This window comes from Hippopotamus amphibius, chromosome 15, assembly GCF_030028045.1.
Source record: "Hippopotamus amphibius kiboko isolate mHipAmp2 chromosome 15, mHipAmp2.hap2, whole genome shotgun sequence".
Lineage (NCBI taxonomy): Eukaryota > Metazoa > Chordata > Mammalia > Artiodactyla > Hippopotamidae > Hippopotamus > Hippopotamus amphibius.
In genome coordinates this window covers 61,224,971-61,251,740 of record NC_080200.1, presented here as the reverse complement: position 1 = coordinate 61,251,740, position 26,770 = coordinate 61,224,971, and the positions used below count along the sequence as shown (strand labels likewise).

General features: G+C 42.2%; 1 protein-coding gene across 1 annotated transcript in view; it reads right to left on the bottom strand.

Moving 5' to 3' along the window:
* The window catches only part of CTNND2 (catenin delta 2), an 805,106-nt gene that overhangs the window by 61,334 nt on the left and 717,002 nt on the right, over positions 1 to 26,770 (bottom strand). The window contains exon 17 of the mRNA XM_057710226.1: positions 2,039 to 2,249. Within this exon, the coding sequence (XP_057566209.1) occupies positions 2,039 to 2,249 (211 nt within the window). The remainder of the gene's footprint in view (positions 1 to 2,038; positions 2,250 to 26,770) is intronic.

Sequence of the window (26,770 nt, the reverse complement as noted above, 5' to 3'; positions counted from 1 at the left end):
TTTAAGAGCAGTGAGAAGCAATAATGAACCTGAAGTGTAGGTGGGAGATGAGGGTGTCTCCAGTTATAAAAACCTTCCTTGATCCCCAAATTAGTCAGTATGTAAAAAAGAGAGAAAGCACATAAAAGAATGGATGAGACTGACTAAGCAGGAGAATTAAAACTGGGAAGATGCTTGACTCAAACCAATTCAACACTTCTTATTAAATTCATAAGTCCAGACTGCTAACATTGGGAAGAAAAGGTAAAGAAACACTGATATGAAATAAGTATCTATCCCACAAAGAAATTTTCAGTCAATTTAAAGTACCTATTTGAGATTATTAACAATAATCAGGATGGGAACAGACGGAACAGGACTGTTTTCTGGACTGGCAGTATAGATAGACACTATTTCATAGATGGTTTCCTCAAATGAGTTTTTAATTAGTTTCACCAAATAATTTTCTTTGCCCATAGGTCTGATAAAAGCATCCTTTCTCTTTAAGGCCCAGTAGGGATGCTCTCACAGATGGAAGGAATTAATCTAACCACCTCCCAAAGCTCTATAGTCTTATGATTCATAGAAAACACGTGACTCTTTGAATGTCTCATGAATATAGACAGATATATCAGAATGTTTTTGTGGACTATGGTTTTACCATGTATGCATGTGTGTTTGCTTAAGAAAAGCATCAGCATATTAGGTTCTTAATGCTCAAAACAGTTAAGCACAAAGGTCTACTGAAGCTATATAAAAAAGAAAACCATGTGGCTTCCTGCCTATGGAGAAGAGCATTTTACTGTAAGTACAATATTATAAGATATAATTCAACAACCATCTACATTGCACAATTATTACAGGAGTCCAATGGGGCTTCTCTACGTGATATAGAAAAGTACTCAAATTCTAATCCTGAGTTGTTCATTGAACCTATTTGGAAGTCTCAGGGTGCTTAAACAGAAGCCCTGAAACTTCTTTTATTGTACAGTGATAATATCTTGAATTAAACGAGAGAATTTCCAAAAAGTCTCAAAGTGCATCTTTCACAGCCTTTAATAACAAAAGAAAAATTATTTTGCATTTAGATGTAAAGGAATGGGCAGGGGGTGGGGGATGCAAAGTCAAGAAGCAGACCCTTGATAACAAAAGGTTTACCCTTTTACTCTTATTTGATTGCACTGAGGGACTTCCAGAAGGTGAAATTTAATTAAGGTTAGTGAATGTTGTTGTCAAATTGACAGCCTGCTGATACACTGACACTGTGGCTTGTGAAGATACAGTCTGGTTACATACACTAAGATACCATCGATTCTTGAATCAAACTGGGACATTCCTATTTGCGGTGCTGCCGTTCCTTTGACACGAGCCTTCTCTCTCTTTATTCCATTGGCATGCAAGCCCTCCATCCTCTCTGCCCCGGAAATTCCTATCCAGTCTTGAAGACTTGATTATTACCTCTTCCGAGGCAGTATTTTATTGACAGCCCCTCCCTCAGTTTTAGATTGGAAAGTAGGAGCACAGTGACTTGTTAAATTCAATAATTTGTCCCAAACACATGGCTGGTAAGAGAAGGTGCGGGAGGAGCACTGAGTCCTCCCTGACTCCATTACACTCTGTTTTCTTCCCCACGCTCCGAGCATGATGCCTCGCTATGCAGATCTGAAGAGGCAGAGGACCAAAGGATGAGGGTCCATCACTAACACTCGGACTCGCAGCCAGAGGAACAGCAGCCACACGATTCCATCATGAATCGGGTCGGGTCGTCTCTTCCGTGTGGAAGGAACATGCTAGTCACCAGACTGGACGCCGGACTGGCCAGCCTATCTCACCAACATCCCAGGAGTCACCAAGTCATGAGCTATTTATCAAATCAAAGTTACCAGTAAGATCAGCTTTGCTTGTAGGGTGGGAAGACTGGAAACCGTCGGCTGTTTCTTTCTCTTGATGAGCAGACACCAGTGCTTTCCAGTGACATTCACTAGGGTCACCCATAACCAGGGGACACTGATTCTACCAAGACCAATTCTACGTGACAGGAAGTCACCGTCTGACTTACTTGTCTCCTTTGCTTTTGGAGATGCCGACCAACTTCTCGATGCCGCCGGCATCCCGTAAGGCCTTGGCGTTCTCCATGTTCTTGGTGATCACCTCGTGCAGGGTGCAGCACACGGCCGTGACTGTGTCGTCCGACATGGCCTTGCTTGCCGTGTTGTTGCTGTTGTTACTGCCCGGAAGCCGGTGGACCAGGTCTCGCATGGCGTATTTGCCTTTGGAAGAGAAAACAAAGGGGAGAGTTGAAATGTGGTCAAAACAAAGGAAGAGGGAAGAGGGAGAGGTGGGGACAGGGCTGAAAAAGAGAACACAGAGGTCACGTTAACGCAATGTTTTCTGTTCCCCATCACGGCTTATTCTTTATGGGGTAACTGTGGTCACATACACAGAGAAAACATTATTTCCTTATGGCAAATGCATAGACTTTTGGTGCTGGATGGATGTGGGATTGACTCTGGACAAGTTATTTCATGCCTCTGAGCCTCAGCTTTTTAAATTGTGAAGCAAGAATAATGGTACCTACCTTATAAGATTGTTGTACAGATTAAATGAGGAAATGGGTGGGAAGTATTTAATACATGGTAATGACCCTGGACTTGGGACTCAGTAGCGGTTAGTTATCAGTGGGTTCCTGCTTGCTATTCACAGAAGTCAGGAAAACATATGGTAATTCTAACAAAGCCTCAAAATGCTTTGATGGGTTGGGACTTGTATTATTTAACAAATGAGAGTCAAAATATAAAAATGTACGTACATATGACACCTGTATTCTGGTCCCTATAAAACAAAAGGAAACATGTAAAGCAGGGGAGAGAATCTTTACAAATAATATATAAAACTAGGTGTCCTTTGAACTAGGGTAACTGGGTGATTTGTTTGTCTCTCTGATGGGATTTTATTGAATGGTTCTACCATATAACATTTACTAATTTGACATGTTTTACTTCCTGTGGAAAAAATAAGATAAAATACAACTTTGCTTTCTTAATTCACTTTATCATTATTAATCATGCTACTCCCAGTGACAGAGGTGCTTATAATGACATCTTTATGGAGTAGTTCTAGTTTACAAAGCCATTTAGGCATTACCAATAATCCTGTAAGACATTTAATTCATCCCACCTGCAGCGTCCAATTCTGTTCCATTAATTTATTTCTGGAATTAAGTAAAGGAGTGCCTGCAGCAAAGTTGGCTGTTCTTAAATTTTTCAGGTGGAATTGGCACATGTCCAAAGTTAAATTCCTGCCTTGTCTCGCACCCCCAATTAGACATATTTAGGGAGATCCTAAAAGCCACTTGGAATACTTTTCCACTTTACAGGTCTCTAAAGGATACCTTCTTTTGCTGTTTAATTCTCTGGCACATGGTGCTTGGGGGCAGGAAATGGAACCCCATGGGAGGAGGCAATGATATCTTAGTTCCAGGCAGTAATAAATAAAACACAGGACTTTGTAATTTTGGTATCCGCTCTTATCCTATGTTTAGGTGGCTTATTTTAGCTGGGATGAAAAAAAATGCTGATGTCTAAATTACTGAAATAGGGAAGTGTCTTCATTCACTTGACGGCAGCAGAGAAGTGTCTGACAAAGATGGTTTGACTGAAAACCCCCAACTGTAGCATATTTATTTTCCAATGACAGCACTTAAAAAACAGTGCAGAAGATCCTTTGTACAAGATAGTCCTCTGAGACTTGCTTTATCTATGTATCATTAAATCACACTCAGCTCTGGCTGAGAGTTTAGTTCTGGTGAGCTTGGCACGCTGGAGACTTTATCATTAACCCCCACAAACCACTGTCAGACAGACTTGAATTCGTAGACGCAAGAAGATGGGTGGGTTCTTTTCCTTTTTCAGGGAAGTGATGGGGGAAGGAAACAGCAAACTCTCTTAATTCTTGTGCACAGGCGGCATTCTCACTCCTGAATGAGTATGGAAGACTGGTTTTGTGACTTTGGATGTCGTCAAGGTTGAAAGCAAAAACGAGGAGTGGGGGACTTCCCTGGTGGTGCAGTGGTTAAGAATCCGCCTGCCAATGCAGGGGACACGGGTTCAAGCCCTGGACTGGGAAGATCCCACACGCCTCGGAGCAACTAAGACCGTGTGCCACAACTACTGAGCCTGTGCTCTAGCGCCCATGAGCCATAGCTACTGAGCCCACGAGCTGCACCTACTGAAGCCCGTTCGCCTAGAGCCAATGCTCCAGAACAAGAGAAGCCACCGCAATGAGACGCCCGTGCACCGCAATGAAGAGTAGTCCCCGCTCGCCGCAACTACAGAAAGCCTGCGGGCAGCAATGAAGACCCAAAGCAGCCAATAAATAAAAATAAATAAATAAATGTATAAAAAATAAAAAAAATTAAAAAAAAGAGGAGTAGGCGAGGATTCAGCTAGAGCACTTTTTTTTTTTTTAAGTTTTTATCATCATTAAAAAAATTACAATAGACAGACTTGAAAGTGTCGTTTCATCTTACACAGCTTCATGACCTGTGAACCCCGAAGTTGAAGCAAAGCATCCTGGTGATGTTCAAGTGGCAGGAACCACCACTTTCCCCAGCGCAGCCTCTTCCACGTGCCCCAGTGTGCTGGACAAATACTGTCCTTGTGCGCGTGCTCCCCGGTGTGACACAGCAGGGGTCACGGCCATGTATATGTGGGCACAGGGGCATGAAGGGCACCTGGGGCTCAGCGGTGCTTTGGGAGGCTATGAGGATGCAGAGGAGGAGAGCGCGTGAGAACAGGCCTCACCCTGCGGGCGAGCTGCCACGAGGTGGAGGAGCTATGGTCTTAGAACGAAGGGCGAAGGCCCCAAAATGGGGCAATGGCCCCAGCAACCACTGCAGACTGGAGACCTCGCCCCCTTCCTCTGGATTTAACTTGGTTTAAAAATAAGTGAATACTATGACGCAGACTAAACGTCATAGAGTGACTTGTGCTGACGATCCCACTAGCAGGTGGCGGTAATATTTCAGGACAAAGGCCAGGACATGTGGCTACAAAGAGCTGGCCCTGAGGGGCTCAGGAACAGCAGAGCAGCCGTGATGGGGAGTCCGCAGACAAAGCCTGGAGTCCAGTGACTCGGTGGTAGTAACACAGGCAGAGGATTCAGAAACTTCTAGCTGGGATAATGGGGTGGTAGTGAAAACCAAGTGGATTCTAAAGCTTAATAATAATGGACGCGACTAACACAACATTGTAAAACAACTACACCCAAATAAAATAAAATAAAATAAAATAAAATCCCCAAAGAAGTTGTTCTGCAGCCCTGTCTGCCAGCCCACAAACCCTTTCATGGGTTTTTTAAAAAAATAGGACACCTTGGATTTCTGTTTATTTTTCCACATAAAGAAAAACATGCACAGGAATTCCCTGGCAGTCCAGTGGTTAGAACTTGGCGGTTTCACTGCGGGGGCCCAGGTTCAATCCCTGGTCAGGGAACTAAGATTCTGCAAGTCTTGTGGTACCGTGAAAGATGAAAGGAAGGAAGGGAGGGAGGGAGGGAGGGAGGAAGAAAAACACGCACAGCTAGTAAACATTATACGGGAGAACCACAGAGCAAAACCCCACGGGAGAGACAAACAGGTCATCAAGTTCCAAAGACACTTAGATTTGTGAAAACAAAGTGAACACCTTGCCCTGCCTCCTCTTGTGGCATCACACATCACAAAAGAAAGACATTGTTGCTTGCAGGTTAAGACAGACACTCCCTGAGGTGAAAACGAAAGAAGCACAACTCCACCACCACCACCACCAACATAAAGGTCACTCTGTCTTGCTCAAATGCTCAGCAGAAATGAATCCTTGGGCCACTTCTTCTAAGTTATCTAGTCTCTTATGAAAATAACTTTATCTCTGGCTTTTGGAATACTGATATGAGATGCCCATTGGACATATTACAATCTTGTAAAACAAAAACCAAAAACCAAACACTACTGTTTCTATCAGTGATAGACTAAGTGTAACCTTGTAACTTTACCAGCCTTCCTTCCCTGTGAGTGGGCATGTGTGCTTGTAAATTACTAGTAAACACTGTTTTCTCTTTAGGTTTCTTTTTGGAGTCTTCTGTTTAGAGCTTTTGGGCACGTGGAGGTGTGTTGATGGACTCAGGGGACCTAACAAACTGTGTTCCCCAGAAGAGCATTCCTTGCCCAGCTCCTTGTACGTCGTCGTACAAGAGCTGGTGGGAATTTCACGATGGGGTAACAGAGCTTTGCTCTTGCTGACTGCACCTGTTTCTGTGTTCGTTTGTTTATAACTGTTTCTATTTCTATTTCAGGACTAAGCCTGTTTCTGGTATTGATCTGTGCACTACTCCTTGGTTTCCCCTTTGGTGGCAGCAATATTGAGTAGTAAGTGGTTTTATGGTCTAACCACTTGTGCTCTTGAGTCCTTTCCTAAACTGACTGTATATCACTCTGGATCGTTGATAGAGTCCTCTGTATAGCTGGTCTTTTTTTAAATTAATTTTATTTTATTTCTTTTATTTATTGGCTGCGTTGGGTCTTTGTTGCTATGCATGGGCTTTATGTAGTTGTGGAGAGTGGGGGCTACTCTTTGTTGTGGTGCGCGGGCTTCTCACTGCAGTGGCTTCTCTTGTGCAGCACAGGCTCTAGGCATGCAGGCTTCAGCAGTTGTGGCGTGTGGACTCAGTAGTTGTGGCTCGTAGGCCCTAGAGTGCAGGTTCAGTAATTGTGGCACACGGGCTTAGCTGCTCCGCGGCATGGGGGATCTTCCCAGACCACGGCTCGAACCCATGTCCCCTGCATAGGCAGGCCGATTCTTAAACCACTGTGCCACCAGGGAAGCCCTAGCTGGTCTTTGTGATGCACCATGGTAAACTCAAGTCTCTCAAACCAACATTAGAGGAAAGATGTTAAAAAAAAAATGTCAGCTGAGAACAGCCCTGAGGCGGGAACATCACAACTCCTTTGTCTATGAGGTCTTAGCACCTCTTTGGCTTCCCTGTTTCTGGAGATGCTAAAACTGACCTGTGAGTTTTTGCTGAGTTGCTCTAAATTAACTTTTTCTTCCATTTTTTTTTTATGGTGGTAAAATACACATAAGAAAAATTTACCATCTTGTCCATTTTTAAATGGACAGTTCATGATACTAAGTAAATTCATATTGTTGTGCAACCATCACCACCATGTATCTCCAGAACTCCTTTCATCTTCCAAAACTGAAACTCTATTAAACCCTATGAAACCATTAAACAATAACTCCCCATCTCTCCTCCCCCTAACAGCCAACATCCTACTTTCTGTCTCTATGATTCTGACGACCTGAAGGAGTGGACTCAGACAGTGTGTCTTTATTTTGCTCAGCATAATGTCTTCAAGCTTCATTCACATTGTAGAATACATCAGAATTTCCTTCTTTAAAAAGTCTGTGTATACCACAGTCTGCTAATCCATTCATCTGCTGGTGGACACTTGGGTTGCTTCCTTATTTCAGTCATTGTGAATGATGCTACCATGAACAGAGGTGTACAAATATCCTTTCTCTTTCAATCTATGTGTCTTTGGATCTAAAGTGAGTCTCTTGTAGACAGAATATAGTTGTATCATGGGTTTTTTGTTTTTTTTTCTTTCCATCCTGCCCATCTCTGTCCTTTGATTGAAGAGTTTTACTGCTTTATATTTAAAATAACTATTGCAAGGAGGCACTTGGTTGTGCTACTTTGCTATTTGTTTTCCATATGCCTTGTAGCTTTTTTGGTCCCTTATTTCCTATATTACTCTCTCTTTTGTGTTTGATTTTTTTTTGCAGTGAAATGTTTTAACGCCCTTCTCATTTCCTTTTGTGTGTATTTTGTAACTGTTTTCTTTGTGGTTACCATGTGGATTACATTTAATATCCTAAAGTTATAATACTCCAATTTAAATGTATACAAGTTTCACTTCAATAATGTACAAAAACTCTGCTCATTTATAGCTCCATCCCCAATCTTTTCAATCACGGATGCCACAAAACTACATCTTTATATGTTGTATCCAAAAACATAAAATGATAATTGTTTTTAATGCATCACTTTCTTAAAGTATACAGAAAACAAAATTTGGAATTTTAAGCCAAGGATACAATTACTAGCTTTTAGATTAATAATTAAAAAAAATGCTTTATTCTCTTGAATCACATAAAAAACAAAAAAAGTGGAGTTACAAACTGTTTTTACAATGATACTAGCTTTTATAATTACCCAGTGTTTAAAGTCTTTGTCTAGCAGTTCTGCCATTTGGTCTTTCTCAGGAAAGTTTCTGTTGGTTTATTTTTTTCCCTTGGAATGGGCTATACTTCCCTATTTCTTTGTATCCACTGTCATTTTGTTGTTGAAAACTGGACATTGCAGTAACAATGTAGCAACCCTGGAAATCAGCGTCTTCCCCTTCCCCAGGTTTGCTGGTTTCTGTTTTTAATTACTGTAGGATGTCTGTGTGCTGAGGCGTAAACCTAAGGTCTCCTCGGGTCTTTTCTGAACCTGTGCCTTTCCCTGGGCATCCATGGTGACTTTCTAATTTCCCCCACATACATATTTGCTTTTGAATGTCCTGATCTTTAACATCTGGCTCCCAAAGGGGGAAGAAGAGAACGATGAAGGGGGAGGGAAGGGCACCAACCCTTTAAGTTCCCTGGAAGTCACTTCAGCGGGAGGGTGAGGGGTTTTCAACAACTGGGGAGTGTGGACAACAACGGCTGCCTTTATGTCTGCAAGTCCATATCAGTAGCAACAATATGAACACAGATTCCCCAATATTTGGAGGGCAGAGTCCTTACTGCCCACCCTGGTTCCCACCAGCTGCATGCAAGCTGCTCCATGAACAATGTATAGCTCCCTGCCAAGGGCTGGGGGTGAGAAATGGGTAGCTGCTACTGTGCGAAGAGCTGACAATGACCAAAATTAACCACAATTCACCGTCCAAGCGTCCCTCTAACAGTTGCAAGCCTTCATTAGACTCCAGAGTTGCAAAATGGTTACACTGGACAGATTTTGCCAGTGAGATGGCTGTCTGTGTGGGGGGACAGATTCCTGGTGTTTCCTACCCACCATCTTCCAGAATTTTCTCTCCACTCTGAATTTACATTGTTCAGTGGCTGAAGATGTAAAAGTGAGGCACTGATTTCCTTGTGACTGTGGGTCTATAAGTAAATGCGAAAAGAGCCTTTCCCTCCTTTGCCAAAGGAAAACTGTTCGTCCTTACTAAGGATCAGCGGTGCAATAGTCTGTGGGTGGTCACAGCTCTTTCTGCCATGCGGCTAGCTCCTTTTTCTCTTTCCTTTTTCTTAGAAATGTTTGGAGCTTAATGTTTCACAAAAATCTGCCACTTTAAGGACATCTAATACGAACAGTTTATCACAAAAGGGGAGAAAACATATGCAAAAAAAAAACTTATGTGGCTTTCAGACCAAAGAGGTGAGGCATTCAAGATGGTATTGTCTGCTGGTTGAAAAAGTTTGAAAGCCTGTTTCCATGGGAAAGTTCTGAACCAACCTGCAGTTATTTTCTGTCTTCAGGCACGAGGAACTCACATCTTGTGTCTCCTGATAGCCCTTTTTGAAATGGCCTTCTCCAAATCTACATCCCATAGTCAAACTAATAAAACTTTAAAAACATGTCTTCTGTATCTAAACCATCTCTGGCACTTCCCAGACTGCTGTTGGGTAACATCAAAGAGTTTTCTTCACCACCTTATGAAATAAAGGATGGTAGAAATCATCAGGAATGCTTGGCCTTCTGCAAGTTTTTATTTGGTTTAGTACTACTGTAAGAGCTGTCCTGTTTATCAAGTCTTCTGTAAAACGGACCTGGCAAATGGAAAAAGAGAAACTCAACCTCTACTTACTGATGACAAGTCTTACGATGATGCTTCAGCCGTTATGAACCTTTCGGTTTGGTTAGAAGCACGTTCCCTTTCATGCTAAAGAATGGCACACTGACGGCCAATAAGTTTTTAGAAGAAAGATTCCATTGTTAGGTTTAAAAGAGCCTTTTCAGTTGGTGGGAATCCACGCTCTTTATGGAAGGGTTTTCAGTACCCTCACTGTCTGTAATATATACATATTGTAAAGGTAGCCACGGACTAACTTCTTATAAAACTAGTTTCAAGTTTGATATTATTGGTTGTAATGAATAAATAATCAGAGCAATTCAGCCTTATCCTCAACAGGTGGTTTCTGATTCTCTCTCACACTCTCCTAAAGACCCCGCCAGAGCCACAGATCAGTAACTGGGTCTGTTGGAAGAAACATCAAAAGAGCCTGATCAAAGAACTCTAACAGGTACCGTTAACACTTGATACAATAGAAAATAGGCCCTTGCTTACAGACACTTCTGTAAAGGTGATACCCTCATAACAAATGAACATCTTTCAGATTACCAAGGGACTGAGTCAGGGTTCCAGAAGTCACTCACTTTGAGAATCTGGACTTCTAACTAACCCAAGATCAAGAGAACAAGGATTAATTACTTAGTCTAAATGAAACAAGTTTAGTTGTGGTTAATGTTCTATTTTGAATTGTGCTTATTATCAAATCCTTCTTTTTTCTACTTCCTCTGTCTTTAATGCCTGATTTAACAGGTTATGCTTATAAAAACTAGATGAAACGTTCTTTAAATGGAATCTTGTTCTAATTAATCCCTCAGAAGTCAGGAAAAACCTCTTGAAAATTCTTAAAATACATAATTAGTTATCAGGAAAAGTTAATATTCCTTTTAGTATAACAACATATATGAGTGGTCCTGTCTATACAGTTTAAAACAATAGTTAAATAAAATAAAAAATACCTTGACTAATCTGTTTACCTCCTTTCACTACAGGTTTTTATAGACAACTAGAATCTGTCCTCCTCTATTAGAACATAATTGAAAAAAATCAAATCTTTACCCATGACCATGCCATAGATGTCACATTTAAAGGCAAATATAATTTAAGTAGGCAAGACAAGCCCATTAGAAACAAGTAGATTTAATATGTGAGATTGATGTCTACAGCACCCTCCTAGGATACTGGCTTGGCTTCTGTTGCATGGCCTAAGGAATCCTAGCCCTGCAGGCAGCACAGCCAGGAGCACTGAAAAGTTGGCACTCAGAGAGATGGAATAATCCCTGACTTACAGGTAACGGACGTGGAGCCTGGCAGAAGTGCCTCGGCCAGTGCTGGGTCACTCACTGATCCCAGCAGATGAGATGAAAGAGAATAAAATATTTCTGCTACATAATGGAAACAAAATTACAGACCTGGGATCTACAAACAAAACAAAAGCTAACTCTCAAGATTTATTATCACATAGGTCTAGTTTTGATAACCATAAACAGAGGTCTCTGAATCCATACTGCTTGATATACCTATGCCTGTACAACTGGTGAACCATCGAATTAAAGGTCACAAATCAGAAAACTGCTAAACCACAAACATCAGTGGTTAAATCTGAGTTGTAGGAGCCGAACTTCAACATCAGCAGGGATTGAGAAAGAAAACTGGTACCTTGTTTTGACTCCATCATGACTGTCTGCACATCACGTGCTCGTCACAATCTAGAATCAGGAAGACAGAATAAAACAGGAAACCAGTGCAGGGAAATAAATCCAAAAAAAAAAAAAAAAGAAAGAAAGAAAGAAAAAGAAAGAAAGGAAGGAAGGAAGAAAGAAAGAAAGAAAGAAAGAAAGAAAGAAAGAAAGAAAGAAAGAAAGAAAAAGAAAGAAAAAGAAAGAAGGAAACACAGGATCACCCTTCTAGCCCTAGTCCCAATGAATGAATCATTGAGTAATTTTCTAGCAGCTGCTGACTCTCTGACCAACTTTACCTCTGATGTTTGCAACACTGTTGTGTGACAGATGGTATGATTATCTTGTGAGAAAACTGCTGTTTGTCCACCATGAAAGGACTAAATGTGACCTTACAAACCATGGTAAATTTGTGCTTTTTTATTTTAAATGTGGAAGGCTGGTTCTTCTTAAGTCTGAATCCCTAGCAACGGTTTGTTAGTAAAAATCCCTTTCTCTCGATGCTTTTGTCCACATACCTTCCTTTCTCAGATTGGAAAATGATTGCGGTGACACTGAACCTCTGGTTTCATCACGCCAGCCCCTTTTTCCCAGAATGGAACCTGTTCATCTCTACATCTGCCCCTTTGCTTCTGCTAGATTAGAATAAATATTTAATGAGATGCACTGATTTAAAAAAAAAACACCTTCTTTTATGTATCTGCTAGTTGCTTTAACTGATTAACGAGCTATCCAAATAGAAAGAGGAAAAGAGAGAGGAAAAGCCATCATAAGAAGGGATCAGCTGGAGTCAAGGAGTCAGTGGTTGCTGTGGGTAGAGGCTGAGGTCAATTCTGGAAGAAACACTAAAGTTTCTTATGCTTTTTTCTAATAACGATGACTTGGAAGAAAACAATCACAGCTTTACAACACATATCAGGATCTACTTCACATGCCAGAACTGGTAAGCAGCTGGTCTGAGAAAATGACTCAATCAGTAACTCAACCTCTGAATAGAGATAACGTAGAGGAAAGCAAACCTTACAGGTCTGCGGTATATGGTATGCAGTTCTTCCAAGAGTTATCATCTCCAAATAGATAACCTATTCCATCTGTTTGGAAGACAAAAAGAATTGTATTTTTCAGCACACTGAGATCCTATGCAGATGATTTCACTGAATTAGGCTCTGAGAAATCCTCACATTGTTGAAATGTCAAGAAGTAAGGTAATGAGTAGAGATACGGACAAGAAGGTGGTGAAGATATGCACATTTAATGTGTAGAAGAATCACTCTAAAAATAAAAACCACAGTTAATTAACAGGAGGTTTGCCAAAGCACCCTTCTGAACTAGAAATAAATTGACTTTTGAGAAATCTTGAAAACGAGGCAAGTAACTGGTATAATACATTTTAACAGGATTTAAATAATTTGATGAAATATTAAGCGTGATAGCAAAAAAAATTATTATCTCTATTCATTGCCTCATTTTAAAAGCAGAAAGGAAGTAAAGGTGAAAATTTAAACACAGATTCTAGTTTCAGGGGAAAAACTGAGGGAGGCTTTTTATTTTCAGGTCCAGATCGCTATCTAACAAGGACCCAAGAACTCTCCCGGGATGAAAATTCCAGACAATAGTGTGTCTGAGACAAGATGAGGTCAGTATTTCTGTAAGAAAAGCTTGTTTTCAGGAATAGAGCTCGCAGTTAGTCCTCTGGCCTGATATTAGCACACTGGGATAACAGTAATACACCGATTAATGCAAGTAGCCTAATGAAGAATTCTAACATTGCATTCTCACCTTCTTGCTTTCTCAAATTGATCTACCCCTCTGCCAAAATAAAAGTTAGTCTCAATAAAGGATACAAAGGGCTTCTACTCATAGATTACATTACAGAGTGGTTTAATGTTGTCAAGACAAGTCACACCTGTTTCAGTTTCTACTTTGTATCTTCCTAGGGCTACAGAAAAGGCAGGTACAACTTCGAATCTATATAGAAGGCAAATGCAGCCCAAAGAGATTAACTGATGTATGTAAACTGCAGAGCTGACTGCCTCCTGCCTTGGGTATCTTTCCATGAGTCTCTTGGCCAGAAACTCCCCTCCCCAATCAGCCCTCCTCCCTCCTCTGAGCTCTTTTCACAGGTATAATCTGTACCACCTGTATGACACCTACCCCCGTAACTCATTTATTCAGTCATTCTACAGACTTCACTGAAGTTTCCTCTAGCTAGCTTATGCATGTAATTGATCTTTCCAACAACAGTAGAAACCAAGGAAAGGATGACATCTAATAATCTCATGTTTACTGATAAATGAATAAACAACTTACATGAGCTCTTTGACTACACAATGTGAGAAGATGCAACCACAGGACTTTGATGAGAATTAATTCACATTTATCCTGCTGTTGTTACCTACCTTTGTGATGGATCCTTGGAACACTAGTTCTACAGGATGCTGAATTCTAAAAAGGGTTTCACTGTAGCATATGCGTGGGAAATGTTATCTTTGATATTCAACTCACAAATTTACAGTGTATTGATATTAGCAAGGTGAAGGTTCTTGCAGTCCTGCAGTTAGACAAAATGAAATCCCTTGGTGAATTTAGTTTAACCTAGAGTTTCCCAAATTTATCTGAAAAGAGAAAATTTTTTGTGCATGACACCCATGTCCTTCCCAGAGGACTGGGGCTCTAGGGGGCTCGGTCTGGGTGGTCCTGCTTGATAAGGCCAGCTACACTTCTGTTCCTTTTCCTCTGCTTATATGTCACCAAATACCCCTAGATCTGTACCACCAAAGACGTCTTAATTTCATAGTAACTTGATTTAACATTGATAAAAATCAGAAACAAAAGAATTGCTCTCACTATGCAAAAGGATGGCTGGAAACGATGCATGGTAGTGTATTTAAAGCATTAGCTGTTAGAAACCACTCACTCTAAATAAACCTTATTCCTAAATGCATCTGTCTTGTTCTGATTTCATACATTCATCCCCTACCCCCATACTGTGTTCACAGAGGACTTCACAAACAAGAAAGATAAATGTCACAGAAGAAGGATTTATAGTTATTTGCCTACAATTTCACCTTCCTCGTTAACCAATGAGCTGCTTATGGAAGAATTCCCAGCGCAGGTTCTCAATAGAGGAAATTCATTGATTGAAATTCACTTAATTTTGTGCCCCAAGTTGATTTTCTTCCTAGAACCTACCAGCCAAGCCAAGCACTGGTTTCTACAGGCAATTCTAATTCTAACTCATATTACTAAATTGAGCTTGGGATACCAGTGGGTCTTATCTGGTTTTGGGTGACTGGTTCCCCAGGGTCTGATCTTGCTTATATAAAACCTGGGCATGAAAGATCCACCTTCACAGGTGAAATAAACCTCGGACTGCAGGTAACTCGAGGCATCTTGGGGCTGTCTGGATCATCAGTCCCTGTAATCTTCTAACACACATCATGGGACCCTAAATTATAAGCCAGGGACCTGAACTTGTTCCAGACCTTATAAAATCTGCATCTCCCTTGTGCTTAGGGAACCATCCTTCCCTACGTATAGGATGATTTAGAGCAGCCCTTATCACCAACAGTAATAATACCTTTTCTTTAAAAAAACAAAAACAAAAACAAAAACTTCTCATTTTTCCTCATTTTGAGATTGATTTTTAACAGTATTTATTTATAAAAACTCAATGTCTAGGTCAAAGCTTATTTTTTTTAGTTTCTGCCTATATTTTTAAAATTTTTCAGAACATAGAAATGTGGCATCTTTTATAGTTTTAGAGTAGACAGAATTCCAATTTCAGTTTTGCATTCATTATTGGAACCCAAAGATAATGACAAATTATTTTAATAAAATTGGTTGTGTTTTAGGTATTTCTCCAAATTCCCTAGCTAGTGAAAACATTCCTCCCATGAACTGTAAAAATATCTTGGTCTATAAAATACTGCCTGTTTCTTTATTAATTAACCACAGTGGACGCTTCATATGGAATTGCTGGCATTATTAACGTATCCAGAAGTTCAGTGTTTATATTGTAGGCTTATGCTGCGTGTGTACAATTAAAACTTAAAGAATTTATACTTTGATGAGTTTAAAACTTTGGTGAGTGTGTTTATGTTATACTAAAGCAAAATCAACAAAATTTTTATCACTATACAAAAATCAATTGTATTTCTACACACAGCATGAACAATTAGAAAATAAACTTAAGAAAGAATTCCACTAATAACAGCATCAAAAAGAATACTTAGGAATAAATTTAACAAAAGAAGTGTAAAACTTATAGTCTGAAAACTGAACACTGTTGAAAGAGACTAAAGAAGAGTTTAGTGGGGAAAACAACACATGTTCATGAATTGATAGACTTAACATTATCAATATGGCCATCCAAATTGTTCTACAGATTCAGTGGAGTTCCTATCAGAATCCCAACTGATTTCTTTACAGAAATTCACAAGCAGAGTAATCGTAAAAGGAAGGATAAAATTGGAGAACTCACATCTCCAATTTCAAAACTTACTACAAAGCTACCATAATGAAGAATGGCGTAAGGATAGATCAGTGGGATAGAACTAACAGTTCAGAAATAAACATTTATGGTCTACTGATTTTTGACAAGGATGCCAAGAGAACTCATAGGAAAAGAACAGTCTTTTCAACAAATGGTGCTGGGACAACTGGATATCCACATGCAAAACAATAAAGTTGGGCCTCTGTCCTATATCATATACAAAAATACTCAAAATTGGCCAGATCTAAACTTAAGAGCTAAAACTATAGAACTCTCCAGGAAAACATAGGTGTAAATCTTCGTGCCCATGGATTAGGCAATGGTTTCTTAGACATGACACCAAAAACACAAGCAACAAAAGAAGAAGAAAAAAAAAGATAAATGGGACTTAATTGAAATTAAGCTTTTGTGTTGCAAAGAACACCATCAAGAAAGTGAAAAGACAACCCACAAAACTGGAGAAAATATCTGCAAATCATTTATCTGATAAGGAAGTAACGTCTAGAATATATAAAGAATTACAACTCAACAACAAAGAGATGATTAAGATGATTAAAAATGGGCAAAGGATCTGAGTAGCCACTTCTCCAAAGAAGATATACAAGTGGCCAATAAGCACATGAAAAGATGGTCAACATTAGGCCTCAAGGAAACACAAATCAAAACCACCATTTGATACACATCACACCTATGTGTGATACCACATCACACCTATGATGGCTACAATAAAAAAAGAGATGATGACAAGTGTTGATGATGATGTGGAGAAACTGGAGCCCTTATTTACCGCTGGTGGGAATTTAAAATGGTGCAGCTGCTTTGCAAAACAGTCTGGCACTTCCTCCCTTGTGGGAAGACATTCAGGAGCCTTTCTGAAACCTTGAAAATGTTAAAGTATGTGGGCCCAGCGATGGGATTCAGAATGTCCTTGTTGAGCAGTGGAGGAGCTGAGGGTGCGGGGCGTGGAGACTAATATCACCCTGTTTGGTCCTGAAGGATGGCTGGTTAGCCAAAGATGGGTAAGATTCCTCAGAGGAGGAACAACCTAAGACAGGCACAGCCGCAGAGGGGCCAACAGGGGTGGTGCATAGAGCCTTCCTTATATCACCCTGTTTGGCCCTGGAGGATGACTGGTTAGCCAGAGACGGGTAAGATTCCTCAAGGGAGGAACAACCTAAGACAGGCACAGTCACAGAGGGGCCAACAGGGGTGGGGCACAGACCCCTAATATTCAGATATTAGGAGAGGTCTCCTGCCCCCAGGGCTGTTTTGCTCTCCAGGCCCAGCTCAAATCCACACCTGCTCAACTGGGACCCAGGAAGCAAACAAAGATAATTGCCTCAGTCATGTGAGGCCTTTGATTGTTTATGGGTGTAACCTGAGAATGTTAGCCCACGAAGTCAATAAAAGCAACCTGGGATGAGTCAGCAGGGCTCTTGATCCCAGAGGTCTTGAGCCCCCCTGGTCCCACTTTTCTCTTCAGTCTGTGTCTGTGTCTTCTTCAAGCTTGCGGCACCCGTCACTCACCTCGAGTCGCCAAGCTGGTCTCGGCACTCCCAAAAGTTAAACACAGAATATGACCTAGCCATTCCACTACTACATATGTACTTGGAGAACTGAAAACATATGTCCACACAAAAACGCACACACAGATGCTCACAGCAGCATTATTCATAACAATAGTGGAACTTCCAGAAAGTGGAAACAATCCAAATGTCTATCAACTGATGAGTGGGTTAATAGAATATTATTCTGCAATAAAAGGAAATGAAATATTGACACATGCTACAACACGGATAAACCTTGAAAACACATCCTAAGTAAAAGAATCCAGTCATAAAAGATCACATTTTATATGATTCCATTTATACACAATGTCCAGAACAGAGAAATCTACAGAGGCAGAAAGTAGATTAGCGGTTGCCTAGGACTGGGGGAGGCGGGGAGTATGTGAAGGAACAGGGAACAGGGAAGTGACTGCTAACGGGCACAGGGTTTGGGGGAGGTAATGAAAGTGTTCTAAAACTGACTGTGGTGATGGCTGTGGAAACTCTGCTGTACAATTTGGTTGTATCAAAAATCACTGAATTATATACACTTTAAATAGGTGAACAAAACAAAACCAAAACCAAAACCCACACCAACTATTATAATTACAAGGACTGTCTACAAGGTGATGACAGAAAAAAGGCATGAAGGTAAAGCATCAAAAGACCAAGTAGATATAAAGGCAGAAGCAAAAAATGAGCCTAGAAGATCAAATATAGACCAAAGTTTATTCCCACTAATCTCACTCAATCAAAATGATGAAATATTAGATCTGAGCCCAGCTGATGACACATTTATCACAAGCAACACAATACTCCAGAACTCTGGGAAAAGGAAAAAAAACTGGACAGTCCTTTGGCAAGTTCTTTATTGTAAAGGGATTTCACTTGTAGCAAAGGAGGAAGATATGGTGAATGGAAGAGATTGTAGGGAAGATTAAAAAAGGCAGGAAAATACTAGACACGGAGTTTCTGTAGATCAGTTGCTCTAAAGGCCGGCAAAATGGCTGGTGTCTGAGTTTTCTTATCTAAACAGTTGCAGTTTTTGAAAACTTGAAGTATGCATTCAGCTGCAAAAATCTGATTTTTCTAGCTGTCTGCCCTCATGGCTGTGAGGTGTGGTGACTGGAGGGCCAGTCCCTTGGTAAGGATGACTCCTTAGCAGTGTCGACTTCTAGAGCGGACACTGCAGGTTTTGCCCCGGCACTGGGTCAGGCTGATTCAGCGTGATCTACAAGGATCACCCAAGAGCCTAAACTCTGGTCCACAAACAGCTTAATTATTATAATGCAATGACTGTGGTCAGCACCGTAGAAACAAACCAAAACAATCCATGCAAATCCAAGCCAAGCATCAATCAAAAACAATGAGGAGTCTTCATATTACAGAAAGCTTTTCTATGTACATCTTATAAACCAGTATGAACAGTCTCTGTGATCTTATTTTCAGAGTCAACAGGAACTTGGAGTATGCTTCCTAGAATGTATGGGCCATTAGCTTGTTTGAAGGCATGAGGATTCAGTGGTGCTAGCTTGGCCGAACAGGGTTCCATTAGCTATCTGGAGGGAGGTCCCACAGCAATTACTTTCCTCACTCCTTCCTTTCTCCTTGCTCGTTATTTTTCTTAAAGAATATTCCTTTCCCCTTTCTGTCTTCTCTTCTTTCCTTCCTTCTTTGGAGACTCAGGACTGCTATCTTCGCTGGTTCTAACCAGTAAAATTAAGTGGCTGAGCCCCACCCTGTGGTGAAGGGCAGAGTGGCTGCCTGCCTAGCAGCTGATAGGGCTACTCTGGGTGAAACGGGGTGAAAACAGGAATGCTGCTGTTCACAGGTAGAACTGGGTATCTCCCCCCACCTCCCCATTCATATGTTGAAGTCCTAGGCCCCATTACTCCAGGATGTGGCCTTATTTGGAAACGAAGTCATTGCAGATGTCACTATTTAAGATGAGGTCAAATTGGAACAAGGTAGGTCCCTAATCTAGTATGGCTGGTTTTCTCATAAAAAGTAGAAATCTGGAGACAGACACATACACAGAGAGAATACCATGTAAAGATGAAGGCAGAGATCAAGTGATGCTTCTAGAAGCCAAGGAATATAAAAGATGGCCAGCAAATGCCATAAACTAGGGGGGACGCATGGGACAGATTCTCCCACCCAGCCTCAGAAGGAACCAGCCCTGCTGACACCTTCTTGCCACCAGAACCCCGAGACAATAAATACCTACGGTTCAATCCGCCCAGTTGGTGGTACTTTGTTAGAGCAGCTGGAGCAAATGAATACACTGGGCACCATATGGATTTAGGCCCATGTTTAGAGCAGCTCCTTTGAAGAGGAGACCACAGATAGTTCGCTATCTTTCGTTTTATTTGACAGATATTCACGTATCCTCCAACCCATGTAATCTGTCATTCCACTTCTAGCACACTTTGGAAATGTCCTTGGAATGCCCTCCCCACCTTTGAGGTCCCTAAGATTAGTGCTGGAGACAAAATAAGCAAAATCAAATAAACATGACTTGAAAATGATGGTTCAGCCCATGACACCGGCTGTGATCACCACTGTCATTACCACTGGATTCTGTGTCATGTTACTCTGTTAGAAGGAAAACTCGCTCTGTGGTCCCCAGAGTCAACAGCAGACAGACCCGGCTCAGGATGCAAAGACAAGCTGAGGACCAGTTTTCTCTAGAAAGTCCTGAACAGCAGCAGAAAGCCCAGGTGTCTTCCTGGGGATAATCTCTGACGTTACTGGGAATAGAAAGTCAGGTTTAAATTCTGTCCTAAGTCACTCCTCTCAATGGAGTCTCCTCATGATTTCAAGAGCGTTAATAGACAGATGTCACCACGGCGAATACCTCTGTGGAGAAGGCTGTGGTTCTCCCTGGGAAATGAGTGATTGTAAAGGGTCTCTATCTTGGAAATGCAAGATGATGTGCACACACACCTCTGCCGGCTGCCGAGAAGCAGGGGAAGCTGCCAGGGCACACCTCCACCTGCCTGGGAGGTGACGGCACAGCCAGGGGCTGGGACGCTGGAAAATAAGTCTCGGCACACACAGTTTACCACCAACCGCAATGACGAAAAAAAAAATTGCTCTGGTTTTTTTCCCATGTAAGAGGCATTATGCTGGGTCCAGGTTTCCAACCAGACCATTATCCACCAAGGGGTTTCTTGTCTACCTAAAGGAGGGACAGAATGCGTGTAGAGTTAGGAGGGTGGGGAATTTGGGAAGCAAATTTAATACGTGACTTTGTTCATTGGGAGGTCAATAAAAACAGGAAAATCGATCTCTCCCATTGCTTGATGCCGTGGAATAGGTCTGAACATGCCTTAATACATGCAAATCAGTCGCATTTTCATCACAGCATGCACCAGTGTGTGTGTCACTCTTCCTCTGACCACATCCGTGCCACCCCCTTGCTCACCAGATAAAACACATGCTCCCTGGGGCGGGCCACCAGGACCCCTGCAGGTCTCGGGAGCTCTCTCCGCCCACCAGGCGGCCCTGGTTGTAGTTCTGTGAATTACGCACAGGAGTTGGGTCTCTGTTGTTCTTGCTTCCTACCTCGTTTGTGCCTTTGTCTGGTTAACTCTGACTTGTCTGGGCTCAGCTCGGGGGTCACGTCATTTAGGAGGCTGCTCCTACATCCCCTTCTCACGAAGATACTTTGGCTCCCCTCCCCATCCTCAAATCCAGACCTATCTCTAGCGGAATGTGAGGGTCTGTTCACTTCAGTAATGTCCTTAAGGCGCTTATCACCTGAGCTCCTGGTACCCGCGACCAGCTTGGATCAAGGCAGGCATTACACAAACACTGCACTGAATGATGCACCGTCCAACCAGTAGCCATGAACAAACAAAGCAGAGCCCACCCAACCCCAACCAACGCAAACACTAGGCAGTCTGGCTTCTCAAGATAGTACTTAAAACTGAAGCATTCGTTATTCCCCGAGGGAAGGGAGTTGCTTTCAGAGATCTGAATGGTCTCAAATGTTCGTCCTAATTTTAACGTTATGTTGTTTTATTTTTACCATACAAATCCTGCATGCATATATTTTTTGGTAATGCATTTAGTTGCCTGGGAAACCAAAAGGGTCTATGCCGAGTAAGAGGAACGGTTTGAAGAGAACTGGCCACAGACGTGCTTCTGGACTGTTCTCTCTCAGTGCCATCACCTGCCCCACGGATGCCCATCATACACACTTGAGCTGCTGGAAGTCCCGCCCCTGCACGGCCCCCGGGGTGAGGCCACAGGGAGAGCAAGGTGTGCTGACTCAAGCATGGATGAGACGGCCCAGCTCGACCATCTGTAGGGGCCGCATCTGTGCGATTTCCAGCGAATGTCATCTGGCCCCAAGAGTAGAGCTTTCATGGGTTTCCTAGTTGTGGGGTTTTTGGAATTATCAGAAAAAGACAGGAGTTATTAATGCTGTTGGGGAGAGGTGGGATGTGTCAGGTTTCCAGGGCTTCTTAGGAGATGTCTATACCGAATTTGGAGCCACTTTCCTCAGTTTGGGCACTCTTGCTATTTGGGGCTGGATCAGGCTTTGCCATGGGGCAGGAGCAAACCCACCACCCCAAGAAAAAGATGTCTCCAACCTTTGCCAACTATCCCCTGGGGGACACAATTGTGCCTTGTTGAGAGTCGCTGCTCTAGGGATTCACAGCGAGGAGAGCCCGGGGTCTTCGTCGTCTTGGGCTGCTGTACCAAAATAACACAGGTTGGGCGGCTTAGACAATAGATACTTATTTCTCATGGAAGCTGAGGATGGACAGTCCAAGATCAAGGTGCTCGGAGACAGCACCTTCTCTGTGTGCTCACATGGCCTTTCCTCGGTGCATGTGGTCCTCTTCTCATAAGGGCACTAATCCCATCAGGAGGGTCTCACCCTCATGAACTCATCCTAACATAATCACCTCCTAAAGGTCCCACCTCTGAATACCATCACAGTGGAGGTGAAGGCTTCACTGTGTGGATTTGGGGGGACACAAACATTCACCTCATAACATCAGGTAACTACTAGAAACAGGTGAAGGTAGGTGCCTTTCTGAAAGTCATGGACAGTCATATCAAGTTGCTGATGGGAAAATTCTTTTTGCTGACGTCTCCTTGTGTCTCTTCCGTACTTCTCAGTAACCTCACAAGCCCCTGGAACTTCACGCCTCGTGGGCTTTGCGTGATTAGAGGGGCAGACGAGGGATGTGATTTGGTATGACTGACATAACACAAATTGCTTGTCAAATTTCCTCTCTCACTTGTCTGCAGAGTGTAATGTAAGAAAAATGAATGTCTAAACATGCACAGGCATGGATGGTGTACTCACTTGCAACCTGACAAATGAAGATGTAAGACTTGTCGAATGTGTGCTGAGAACTCCCTTGTTCACCGGCTGCAAGGAAACAGCACCCTCCCCAGGGAGACCCCAGGGAGCCCTGGAGTTTATACCACTCAGGAGGGGCACTTACCATCTACCAACACACGGCAGATGTGTGCATCCATCCCTTATCTACAAGGCTTCCCGAAATTCCTTCCAGTCTGGAAACACTTTCCATTTTCCAGACACCTGACCCAGTCCCTTATGTGCGGTGTGTGTTCAATAAACCACTGGTTTCAATACCACTTGTGCAAAAGTAACAGTAAGAGTGCTTTTTCCTTCAACAGGAATTATCTCACCGTTTATCTCTCCTGGTAGTTAGTCATTTCTTTTAAATATTAAATTTGGAAGCCACACGCTATTCACGGTCTTAGTGAAAACATATAGTGTTTTCCCCGTGTGATGACAGGCTACAGTTAACAAATAACAGTGGACATATTTCCAGAACCAGGCTCGGAGTAGGCCCAGCAAATGCTCAATGAAAGAATCTAATGAATTCCATAAAGCACCTATTCAATAATCTCTTCTTAGCAATTTGTTTCTTGAGTGGTTTATACAATAGAATTATGTATGTGTTATTCGCCCATGGAGTTTTAACTGAATGCTCCTTTTTTCTCCCCTCTCTACCAATCTCTGATATATTTCCTTTTTTCTTTCAAGCCATATGTTTCCTTGCTCTTTCTTCACCCAAGTCTGCTGGTCCCTAGACCTGTAGACCAAGAATTCATGAACACTTCTTTGCAAGAAACACACTCAGGGGTTTCCACCAACTCAGGTTCCAATGGAAAATAGACCCAAGGAGACAACGAATTATGTTAAGTCTTTGTCACTGGATAACACACTGATTCTTACATTTTCTTTACAATTAGTGTGCACTGCTACAGACTGGCCTATCTATTTAATACTGAAGGGAGAGCAAAACCTATGGTAGATAATTTACTCCAAATTACCTGGTTATATTTAGTTTTATTACAACTGAAACTAAAATACAATTTGGAAATAAAGTATGTTTTAAAATCAGAGCTCTGTTATATCATAACTTTCACACACTGAGAGACAGAACATACAAACGGGCAGTGGCCAGACCATTTATAAAACAGAACTTTGATCCACAACCTGCAGCAACAACCTGCCCAGGAAACCAGCCCCTGATACAATAAACCCAGGAAGCCAGCCCGCTCTAAGGCAGACTTATGGGAAAGTCACATTACCTCTAGTGACAATACAGGAAGCTAAACAATAACTGTAACAATTGTCCCCAAGTGGCTGACACCTGATTAATAACTGGCAGCTTCCCTAATTTGGGGACCAATTGAAAACCAACCAGAGAAAACCATACGTGCACCCCTAACCACTCACATAGGATGCCCTACATCTCCTTAGCCCTCCCCCAGCTTCCCAGGGCATCAGCCTTGCATCAGGGCCCAGTGGAAGCCTCCCCTTTCCTCCACTATGAAGCCTTCCCACTCCCCTGCCTGCCTATGGGTCTCTGCCAGACACAAGTGACGGTGGCCGACTCCCCTGCTACAGGAAGCTCCGAACAGACAGACACTTAGGATGGTCTTCGTTCATTTCTATACCACCCACCCCACCAGCATGAGCAGTGCATTCTTATATAAACGGCCAGATCAGCTGCTTTCCTTCCTAAGGGTCTCAAGGAGAGTCTCTCTCTTTTTTTTTTTGCTTGCGGGATCTCAGTTCCCCAACCACGGATTGAACCTGGGCCTCTGGCAGTGAAAGCAGTCCTAACCACTGGACCATGGGGGAATTCCCAAGGAGGCTCTTCATGAAAGCAGGCTGCCATCTCTAGGATGGATGTAGAATATGCAGATACAAGAGCAAACTGAAACTGAAGGGAATTCTGGAAGGGAGACAGGATCAGCCACACAGCAACTCGGCCGGTTCAAGAAGCGTGTGAGACACAGACACGCACCTCCGTGGTTAACTGCGCTCGTCGTGGTAGGGAGTTCATGAGATGGACTGACAAGAACCTGGGCCCTGACAGACAGGAGCTTCACCCACCCTGTGAAGCATGCATTCAATCTCATGCATGTGGAACTTCTCTTGGTATGTCTACATCTAGTAGGAAAAGAAAAGTGAGAAATAGAGAAATACAGACCTTTGACACCAATACAGAAAAGTCTGTAGGAGACATGAAAATGTTCTAATCCTGGGAAGTCAGACTTGCAAAAGATTTTTTATGAGAATTAAGAATTTCCCTCAGCTTGTATAGAATTAGATTTTTTTAAGCTGTAGATTCTGTAATGTCTGTTCTCTATGAACTTAAAGCATGAACACCACTTGTTTGTTCATTCAACAAATATTGATTGATAGTCGGAGATTTTGTTGGCCTTGGACTCATTCAAAAGGCAAACAGGAGTGATGTGACCAGATCTGTGCTCCAAAACAACTGAGAATAAACTTCAAAATAAATTTTATGCTAAACATACTCAATTTTTGTTTATTCTTTCTTCACAGCTGAAAGCTGTGTGTTTAATAAGCCTTGTCACCCATTATGGTTATTTTCTGCGAACTCCCACAGCACTTAAAGTGTGCAGTGTGATCTGAATGTCTGTGAGGAAACACATAAGTGTGGCTTCTTGGGTCAGGGCTCGGTCTCCAGCTGAATGACACAGTCCCTGAGAGCAGAAACCCTGTCACACTTTCCACTCCTACCTGGGAGGGAGTAACTGAGTGTGGCTGGAGAGGTGGGGACCCTGGAGCCCAAATGCTGTTTAAGTTAAATGAAAATGAATTTTGGATCATCAACAGCTTTACGTTTCCTGTGCCTCTATTGCCTCTCGTGTTGTCTGGCTACCTGTCCACGACAAAACAGAGCAGTTCTCGAGATGCAAGTACCCTTTCAGGCCACGGAGAATGGAAACCCCCTGCCCCCAACTCCTGACTCGCCATCCCCTCTTCCTGTGCATGCACAGCTCGGACAAGGAGCATCCAAGTACTGCTATCTCCATGAACATCGATTGATGACCTTACTGTCTTCATGAACTGAGCTTACTACCCCAAGAGACTCTTGCCCAGGCAAATAATGTGACTGTTCAATATGGAAACTTTGGGAAAGACCCATGAAGTCTTCCACGGAAAACATCAACAGACCGTTTGTGCCCTATGATGACTTGAACTCCCATTTCTACCAATCCTGAACTGTGGCAAGTCCTGGCATCGAAAGACCCACCTTAAAACAGACTTCAACAAAGTCTGACATCACCTCATTGCCCTGAGACACTGACAAAGCTCCGTTGAGTGGTGGTGTCCCTCGCCAAGGTGAGCAGTAAACTCAACTTTGTTTTAGCAACAGGCTGTTCAGATGAGATTTGGGGGAACCAACTCTGGACGCCATTGAGGACCATTTTTTCTCAAGAGAAACTCAAGTGGGAGAGGGCATTTGAAGTAACGAGGCTTTTGCCCTTGCCCTTCATTATATATGCTATAAAAATTATTATATAACACTTAAGGCTTGTATATTTTCCTTAATAAGGTAATATTTTCCTTACTTTTGGTCTGAGCCTATAATGCTTTTATCCCCCCATAAGTTGATTTATTTCTTCTTATTTAGAATAAACAAGACACAAATAGGGCAACAGCTAGTTTGCTTTTAGATTTAATCAGCCTCTCTCTTAACGATATGACTGAATGTAGGTACTTTTCTGAAAGTTTTAAACAGAAATTAGAATAGGCAAAGGGGGATAAACAGGATCGGCTGTAAGCTTACTGCCAAGCCAGCTTAATCTCAGATGACTAATCAATTTGGTCTCATTTGAAGCTGAAACTAAAAGGTGCTTTTCTTTTTTCTTGCCT